The sequence below is a fragment of the Barbus barbus genome (genome assembly GCF_936440315.1).
Source record: "Barbus barbus genome assembly, chromosome: 27".
Taxonomy (NCBI): Eukaryota; Metazoa; Chordata; class Actinopteri; order Cypriniformes; family Cyprinidae; genus Barbus; species Barbus barbus.
The window spans coordinates 22,164,325-22,174,091 of record NC_136755.1 but is presented as its reverse complement, the minus strand read 5'-3'; the positions used below and the strand labels follow the sequence as shown (position 1 = coordinate 22,174,091).

The following is a 9,767-nucleotide window of genomic DNA, read 5'->3' as shown; positions in this document are numbered from 1 at the left end:
GCTGCACATTATTGACAATATTGAGCTGAAGCTTGACTTTGGAAATTTAAAATCGCAAATAAAAAAAATTAAAATCGCAATCGCAATATCTGTCAAAAAAAATAAAATAAATAAAATTTCACAATTACATATTTCCCCCAAATCGCACAGCCCTACCTTTCAGCATTCATAGTGCCTTCCAAAACATGCAAGCTGCCCGTATGCACTTATGCACCCCCATACCATCAGAGATGCTGGCTTTTGAGCTGAAAGCTGATAACACACTGGAAGGTCTGTCTCCTCTTTAGCCCAGAGGACACGGCGTTTTAACAAGAATGTTAAAATTGGACTCATCTGACCATAGAACACTTTTCCACTTTGAAATAGTCCATTTTAAATGAGCCTTGGCCCACAGGACACGACGGCATTTCTGGACCATGTTCACATATGGCTTCCTTTTTGCATGATAGAGCTTTAGTTGGCATCTGCAGATGGCACGGCGGATTGTGTTTACCGAAAGTGGTTTCTAGAAGTATTCTTGGGCCCATTTAGTAATGTCAATGACAGAATCATGCCGATGAGTGATGCATGTCGTCTGAGGGCCCGAAGACCACTGGCATCCAACAAAGGTTTTCAGCTTTGTCCCTTACACACAGAGATTTCTCCAGTTTCTCTGAATCTTTTGATGTTTTGCACTGTAGATGATGAGATTTGCAAAGCCTTTGCAATGTGACGCTGAGGAACGTTGTTTTAAAAGTATTCCACAATCTTTTTACGCAATCTTTCACAGATTGGATAGCCTCTGACCATCTTTACTTCTGAGAGACTCTGCCTCTATAAGACATCCCTTTTTATAGCTAATCATGTTACAGACCTGATGTCAATTAACTTAATTAGTTGCTAGATGTTCTCCCAGTTGAATCTTTTCAAAATTTCTTGCTTTTTCAGCCTTTTGTTGCCCCTGTACCTACTTTTTTGAGAACTGTAGCAGGCATCAAATTTGAAATGAGCTCATTTAGTGGATAAAAGTGTAAAATTTATCCGTTTAAACATGTTATGTTTTATTGTGAATAAAATATTGGCTCATGTAATTTGAAAGTCTTTTAGTTTTCATTTTATTCAAATTTAAAAAAACGTCCCAACATTTCCGGAATTCGGGTTGTACTTAGAATAAATGTCAAGATCACAACTATTATGCTGATTACATGAATACAGGGATATTTCAACACCTGCAGTGCATATAAACTTCTTTTTTAAAGGCCTAACCAAAATATAGATCTAAATTAGAAAATGTTATGCATGTAAACTCGGTCACTGATACTGCCGATTATGAAGGACATCCTGAAGGTGTTCTCCTCAACACATTTCATCATTCCCTTCCCTCTCTAATGCATCCTCCACCTCATCCATTTCTCTCTCACAGTCCTCGCATCCCTTTCTCCCGCACCCCCCCACCAGTACCAGTCCATGAGGACTCTTTGCCCCCACCATACCCCCACCAGTCACTTCCTCCCTGTGGCTCCAAGTGGTGTCGATAAATGCACCCTTCTGGCATTGCTGAACCAGACGGCTGACGGAGTAGAGGCTCCCACCACCGGTAGTGATGACCTCATCATAGGGCGGCGCATGGCTGGCAGCACGGGCCTCTTCCAAACGGATCCGGGCACGGTGCTTCATCTCAATCAGAGTTTTGGTGTAAGAGTTCAAGGTGAATACAGCTGCTGCCATGCAACAGCTGAAGGAGATCCACGCCATGCTGTGGAAGAAGCACCAATGTTTCAAATGATTTGACTTATCTTGCAATCATTTGACTTAAAGGGGTCATATGACGTTGCTAAAAAGAACATTATTTTGTGTATTTGATGTAATGTAATGTGTTTATGTGGTTTAAAGTAAAAAAAAAAAAAAAATTATTTTCCACATACTGTACATTATTGTTGCTCCTCTATGCCCCGCCTTTCTGAATTGCGTTCATTTTTACAAAGCTCATCGTTCTGAGAAGCGATGTGTGCTCTGATTGGCCAGCTATCCAGTGCTTTGTGATTGGCCGAATACCTCAAGCGTGTAATAGAAATGTTACGCACCCTTACCGTATTGTGATGCCATGTCCCAACGCGAGACAAAAACAATAAAACAAGGCATTTGTTGCACCCAGTTGGGACATTACTTACTGATTATAAAAAAAAAAAGTCTAAAGTCGTGACGTATTGTCAAGTATGGTGACCCATACTCGAAATTGGTGCTCTGCGTTTAACCCATCCAAGTGCACACACACAGCAGTGAGTAGTGAACAAATGCACACACCCGGAGCAGTGGGCAGCCATGCTGCAGCGCCCGGGGAGCAGTTGGGGGTTCGGTGCCTTGCTCAAGGGCACCTCAGTCGTGGTATTGAGGGTGGAGAGAGCGCTGGACATTCACTCCCCCCACCTACAATCCCTGCCAGCCGGGGACTCGAACCCGCAACCTTTCGATTACGAGTCCAATTCTCTAACCATTAGGCCACGACTTCCCACATAATGACTTATACTGTCTTTTTAATGCATCGTGTTGTATCGTGTCTGCATTTGTGATCAGAGAAACGACAAACAACAAGCACTACTCTACACTGCTCAAAACTCGCATTTGAATAGTCAGTGGCAAAGTCTTTAAATATGAAAACATACCTACAAGCTGTGAGTCAGAAGCGCCAGACTGTCCTTGCAAAGTATTTGGAATTTGGAATTGCAAAGGAATTGTCCCACTTTATAGAAACAGCCGTTGTGCACAGCTGGCTTTGTAGGATACTCTCCAAGGTTCAGGATATAGTCCTCTGTAAAATGTGCTGCACACACTCTAATATTTGCGTTGAACTGTTCTGGAACAGTGTTGTAAATACAACTTAACCACTGATTTCTAGTTGTGTCCTCTTTTGGAAGCCCAAACAAAGTACTTTCGCTTTTACAATGAAACACAGCCAGGACATGGCGCCGACGGCAGCAAAAATACTACTGCGAGAATAAAAATCACGCCCTCTTTCTTTGCTTATAAATTTGGGTGGTGTTATGCAAATCTTCCCACACAGTGAAGTAGATATGTGGGGGCGTGTTTGAATGAGCCGTTTTAGAAGGGCGTGGACAAGTCTTAACTTTTATAAAGAATATCTCCTTTGGTTTGAGACTTTAGTCTTTGCAACTTTAGGGATCTTATCTATGCATGAACAGCTTGTAACACTCCAAAGAGAAAGAAAAACGTGAAATCGCATCATATGACCCCTTTAACACTACCATTCAAAAGTTTGGGGTTGGTAAGATTTTGTAATGTTTTTGAAAGAAGTCTCTTATTTTCACAAAGACTGCATCCATTTAAAAACAGTAATATTGTGAAACATTATTCTAATTTACAGTAACTGTTTTATATTTTAATATATTTTAAAAAGTAATTTATTCCTATGATGCAAAGCTGCATTTTATTACATCTATTACTCCAGTCTTTAGTGTCACATAAACCTTCAGAAATCATTCCAATATTTGGTGCTCAAGAAAGATATCTTTTTATTATCAATGTTGAAAACAGTTCTGCCGCTTAATATTTTTGTGGAAACTGATAAACTCTTCAGGATTCTTTGATGATTAGAAAGCATTTATTTTAACCTGAAATCTTTTGTAACTATGTAAATGTCTTTGTTTTAATCTATTTAATATGTCCTGAGTAAATGTATTTTAAACACACACACACACACACACACACACACACGCACACGCACACGCACACGCACACGCACACGCACACGCACACGCACACACACACACACGCACACGTTTGCTTAACTATCTAAATGGGGACATTACATAAACTTTGATTGTTTTTATATATAGTTATACATTTTCTAACCTAAACCTACCCCTAAACCTAACCCTCAGCAAACTTCCTGAATTTTTACAATAAAAAAAATAATCTTTTTTTGTCAGATTTTGCTCACTTTTAGGTACAAATTTGTCCCCAAAATATGGTTGAGTAAGTACAAGCACACTAATCTTACTGACCCAAAACTTTTGAATAGTAGGGTATTTAATATATCCAAATAAACATGTAAAAAATTGTAGTATTATACAGTGGGGTCTAAAACCACTAGGAAAATAATGTATACTGTCAGAATAACATTTAATATTTATTATTTATAAATATATTTTATATATTTATAAATAATAAATATTAAATGTTATTCAGTTAATCAGCTAATTAAGTTTATCAGTTAATATGTATATATGTATATATATATATATATATATATATATATATATATATATATATATATATATATATATATAAATATATATATAACACACACACACACACACATTAATTATTCATTTTAAAAATAGATTATAAAAATTATCCAAAAGACTATCGAAAGGCTGCAGCTTCAAATTCTGTAATGAAGCCCAGATTAACAATGTTAGCTCTGGTTTTTGGAGACCACTGTACATTGCATGGTATTTGAAAGAAAGAAAGAAAGAAAGAAAGAAAGAAAGAAAGAAAGAAAGAAAGAAGGAGACTTACGCAAATGACCAACCGTAGTCCCATGTCTGAGGTCTCCAGTCTTTGGGCCCAATGCTGACAGTCATCTGAAATACTGTTGTATACATCATATGTGCCACCATTCCCATCATACCTGAAATGTAGAAAACATATTGTTCTCCTTGGTTGTTTCTGTTACATACTGATGAAAAAACATATTTCTTCCCAAAACTCTCAGAAACTCACCAGACAGCACGGTACAGATGGCAGCAAAAGCATTGATCTTGAGTGCATACATGTCCTTATTCAGACACAAGAGCAGCAATTCCACCCACATCAGGAGAAAACCCATCGCCAGAAGGCTGATGTATGCAAATTCTGAGATCACTGAGAGCCACAGAACTCCTACAGGATATGAAACAGAATCAGAAATGAGCTAATGCATGCCAATTTCTGTATCTATAGCTCATAAACATCTCACCTTGTGTTTCTCCAGGGGTCAGTTCAATGAAGCTCCGACATTTCTCACCTGTGAAGAATAGGCACAGTCTTTGCCAACTGTTTCTTGAGGAATCAATCAATCTATCTATCTATCTATCTATCTATCTATCTATCTATCTATCTATCTATCTATCTATCTATCTATCTATCTATCTATCTATCTATCTATCTATCTATCTATCTATCTATCTATCTATCTATCTATCTATCTATCTATCTCTTTAAAAACAGTGATGTGCATTACGTAACTTAAGAAACTTGCAGCCATGTCCTCTGAATTGTGTAAGACTGTCTTGTTGTAGCAGATGTTGAGAACTGGGGTGACCCCATGGCAATTAAATAAGGGTTAAGAAAGGCCACAACAGCAAACAGATGTTCAAAAGGACTGAATCAGGGCATTAGTATCAAGAACAGCTTTGACAGTTGGCCATATGACAGTAGTTGCTTTATGTGTTAAAAGTGTGTTTTACTAATTTTCTTTGAACCCAAATTGAATTCCATTCATTGGAATTTTATATGAAGTCTCCAGCGAAACAGCTGCAAAATAGCTGTCAATAAAAGTGAATTTAGAAGATGTATCACTTACCATCATCATTAAAAGCTAACAGATATCAGAAAGAAGTATACTGAAGTATTTGCCCTCACCAGCACCGTCATTGCGTTTCTCACAGGACAACCAGAAGCCAGTGTGAAAGTAGCGCAGCATGTATTTGTCTTCACCCGTCTCCCAAATGTAGTGAACTGCATTTGCCAGATTCTTGGCTCTCATACGGGCCAGTTCCTCCTTCTGCTTGGGGGACATTGTCACATTGGAGTCTGGTTTCTTGGGGTCTGCTGTTGGGACCTCTGTGGAAAGAGGGAGAATTGAGTGGAGAAGACTGGAAAACTGAATAAAAGAAGAATGAGAAATAAAAAGAGACTGAATGTGTCAAATCTATTCTGTACGATTATAAACACACTATCATTTTTGCTTTTGACTAGAATTGTGCAATTGACACTGATGGCGGTGTTTTCCAAGATATATCTTATAATCATGTAATTGTTCACTTAATCTGAAGCAAAACCTTTCATTTTGAATCCTTCATAATGTTCAGATTTAGTGATAATCTCCCTCAGTGTAAGAGGGGTTAAAACGATCTATTAGATTTGTTGAGGTCTGACATGGAAGATTACACTACAGCAAGTACTGACCTGTAAATCTCTGATCTTTACAGAAAGTGCAGTAGGTTATTTTCAGTGGATTTTTATTTATTTATTTTTTAACTATGGTTATGAGTAATTTTACAAAAGAACACATCTGTATCTGTAAACAGGCTGTACTCTACACTTCTTACCAAATGTTAGTCAAGTCTGTTATATAATGACTAGGAATGGGAGCTTATTCACAGCCAATTTCTTTAAAAGAATTACCAGAACAGAATGATGTTCGGTTTTGTTACAGGTTCTCGCAAGTGTCGACGCAAGTACAATGTTGTAAAAAGAATTCCCTGACAGAGTTTATTTATTCAACACTGCAATCCAATCTTTATAGTATGGAGTTTTTATCTCACAATTCTGACTTTTTTCTCAGAATTGTGAGATAAAAACTCGTAATTGTGAGAAATGAAGTCAGAATTGTGAGATATAAACTAGTTCTCACAATTCCGAGTTTATATCCAACAATTCTCACTTTATATCTCGCAATTCTGAATTAACTCGCAATAGTGAGTTAATATCACAATTCTGAGAAAAAAAGTCAGAATGATGTTAATTCGTAATTGCAAGAAAAAAGTCAGAATTGTGAGATAAAAAGTCACAATTAGCGACTTTTTTAACTTTTTATTCAGTGGTGGGAAGGGGCGAACATACTAGCGAACAAACATTGTGATGCAACAAAAAACAACAAAGCAAACAAATCTTGTGAACCAGTTGTTTTAGTGAATCAAAAACATGCAACGCAACCAGTGTAGTTTGATTCATGAATATATGACTCTTGAATGAATGAACAGATTCTTTTTAGTGAATCAAACACATACATCGTGAACAGGAAAGTACCATTCCCAAACGAAAGGCTCTGATGAGTTGGTTCTTTTTTTATGAATCAAACACATATTGTTTATATCTAAACGTTGATGAATGTAGACTGTTTGTTCAAAAGGAAATTAGATATACATTATGGGTTTTGTAAGTAGTAATTTATGAATAATAAACAAAATATCCCAATTTTAGTTTGTTAGCTCTTGGCTGTATTCGTTTGAACTTTTCACAATTATTTCTGTAAAAAAGTGCAATGAATCCCTGCAGGATGCAATTTTGATTTTCCCTAAAAATGAATGCAACAGGCTAACATTTACAATTAAAGTTGGGCTTGAATTATTTTACAGTACACACTTCTAAAAATAAGGGTTCTAGGCATCTCTGGTTCCATGGAAACTTTCCACCGTACAAAAGGTTCTTTATAGTGCAGAAGTGTTCTTTAGATAATATGCTAATAAAACTAAGAAAATATATTTCATTTAAGAACTGTTCACTGAGAGGTTCTTTGGGGAACCAAAAATTATGGTTCTATGGCTTTGCTGTGAAACCCTCCTTTTCTACTCTTTATTTTAAGAGTGCAGTTACACTTCTTACCAGTTGTATAAGGCTGGCTGTTGTTCTGTCCGCAGTTCTTCATTTTGACCGGCGACAGACAGAGAGGTTTGACCACTTTATGTGTGCCCTCGCACCAGTATGAGGTACAGAAGGCCAAAACAGAGAGCGCTAGGGCCAGAGAGGTCAGCGAGAGAGACAGCAAGGACCGATTCCTGCGGGACAAATGCTCCAGCATGGTGGAATGATACAGACAAGACCTGATACTGCAATTTACAAATAAAAGACAACATTCAGATACTAAGAAAGAAGCTTTGTGTGCCTATCCATCTACATATGAAATTAGAGTTAGTAAAGATGAGGCGAGGGAAAGGGAAGAGCGACATAAATGTGGTCAGTTGTGTATGGGAAAGCAAGATTACGAGACCTAAAGAAATTATTCAAGTGGTCAAAATGTCAAAAGTCAGAGAGGAGGAGTTTATGAGCAGAAAAAAATTGAAATTGAAGATGCAAAGGCAGAACTAAAGGTCAATGGAAGTGAGATGATGAGCAGAGGACTTGAAGGAAATTAGACAGATGTGAGCATGTGAAAACACACTTGCCAGTGCCTTAGGTTTCCATATAAAGATGTCTTGGGTGAAAAGCAGAAATGGCTCAGAAGGTGTTAAACATGTTCCCTTTGTCTACGACCAACAAATGTGGCCAAAACGTCCTCAAAGTCAATGGAGATGAGACTGATGATCACAAATCTTCATACTGAATATTCAGAGGTGTTTCCCGGATGCATGTTCTTCAGCTCAGCACAGAAGAAATTGGTCTTTAGTCATGCAGTCAATCAAGAATGACCTTGTTTTTCCTCTTTGATTTTACCCATCTCTCACCTGGTCTCTTTCTTGGAGAGATTCACAAAGATTTCCGGAGAATTTCGTTCTTGCATGTCTTAATCACCAACATCCATTTCTTTGTAATCCTTCATGATCTCTTCATGATCTGTGGAAGAAAGGTACATCTGTCTCTCCTGGTCTGTCCAGAGCCCCCCAGACACCTAAGCAACAAACTGTATTAAGACAGATTAAGTCTTATGAAGTAGATTATAGATCTTGGAGTCTGAGCTATAAATGTAATAATATATATATATGCATATATATAAGAGAATATTTAAAAGAAACATTTGCATTACATCACCATATTTGCAGATATATGTGGTGCATATATGCCACTTCTATTATTATTATTTTTTTAATTGTTATAAAGGCAAAATTCACAGACATAAAAGTTGTCAAATTGGCATTACATTTCCTAAAAAATATTTTATGCATTATCAAAAAATATAATATAGACAGAAACAAGGAAATGCAACCCACCTTCAGCCGTAAAGACACCTCTGTTTCACATTTACTATCTCACGGTCTCTCACTGTGTTTTCTTTCATTCATTCTCAACCTCGAGTGAATGTTTATGACAAACCCACCCAGATTTCACTTAATCCGCCCAAGTCCATCTGTTCCTTCGATTCTGCCTCTTTCTATAGTTTCATTTAAATCTCTCTCTTCGCCTACAACCAGGTTACATTCATCTCCTTCATGCGAGACTGTTGAATTAAATGATTGTCTTTAGATGTACACAGTGTCAATTATTCCTAAACACATGTATTTTGTCCTTTCTATAATCTTAAGAGCTTTACAGATTACTTTGTATTGTCCTGAACCGCACCAAAACTAAGCAATTTAACTACAGCAGTGCCAAAAATGCTTTCTTTTTTCATCGTTTAAGGCAGTGGTTTTCAAACCTCTCCATGAAGTACCCACAGCACTGCACATTTTGTATGTCTCCCTATATCTGACACCCACTTCAGGTCTTGCAGTCTCCACTAATGAGCTGATGAGTTGAATCAGGTGTGATAAAGAGGGAGACATACATAATGTGCAGGGGTGTGGGTACTTCTTGGAGAGGTTTGAGAACCACTGTTTTAAGGGATACAGTAGCTTAATGGTTAAAAAAATATGCACTGCTAACCCAGTTGTTGCAGGTTCAGTGCCAATAAATGACATCACAATAATGCAGTTTGCCTGCAGGAAATTGCTCTGAATAAATTAGCAATTAAAAAAAATCCTATTATATTGTGCTTTTTTTCTGAAACCTTAGCCACAAGCCTTTGCATCTTTATGAACACAGTGGTGGGTCTGGACATATATTCCAGCACTTTCGGTTAATGTAATGAT

At 37.4% G+C, this 9,767-nt stretch overlaps 1 protein-coding gene across 1 annotated transcript; it reads right to left on the bottom strand.

The window, feature by feature from the left end:
* Nucleotides 1-936: 936 nt before the first annotated feature.
* On the bottom strand, nucleotides 937-8,999 carry LOC306846871 (germ cell-specific gene 1-like protein). The gene is made up of 8 exons (XM_079380545.1): nucleotides 8,910-8,999; nucleotides 8,148-8,602; nucleotides 7,588-7,811; nucleotides 5,623-5,823; nucleotides 4,958-5,005; nucleotides 4,723-4,881; nucleotides 4,519-4,630; nucleotides 937-1,735 (listed from the first exon to the last, which is right to left on the bottom strand). The coding sequence occupies exons 3-8, from the start codon at nucleotides 7,781-7,783 to the stop codon at nucleotides 1,336-1,338; spliced, it is 1,116 nt and encodes a 371-aa protein (XP_079236671.1). The 5' UTR covers nucleotides 7,784-7,811; nucleotides 8,148-8,602; nucleotides 8,910-8,999; the 3' UTR covers nucleotides 937-1,335.
* Nucleotides 9,000-9,767: the final 768 nt, after the last annotated feature.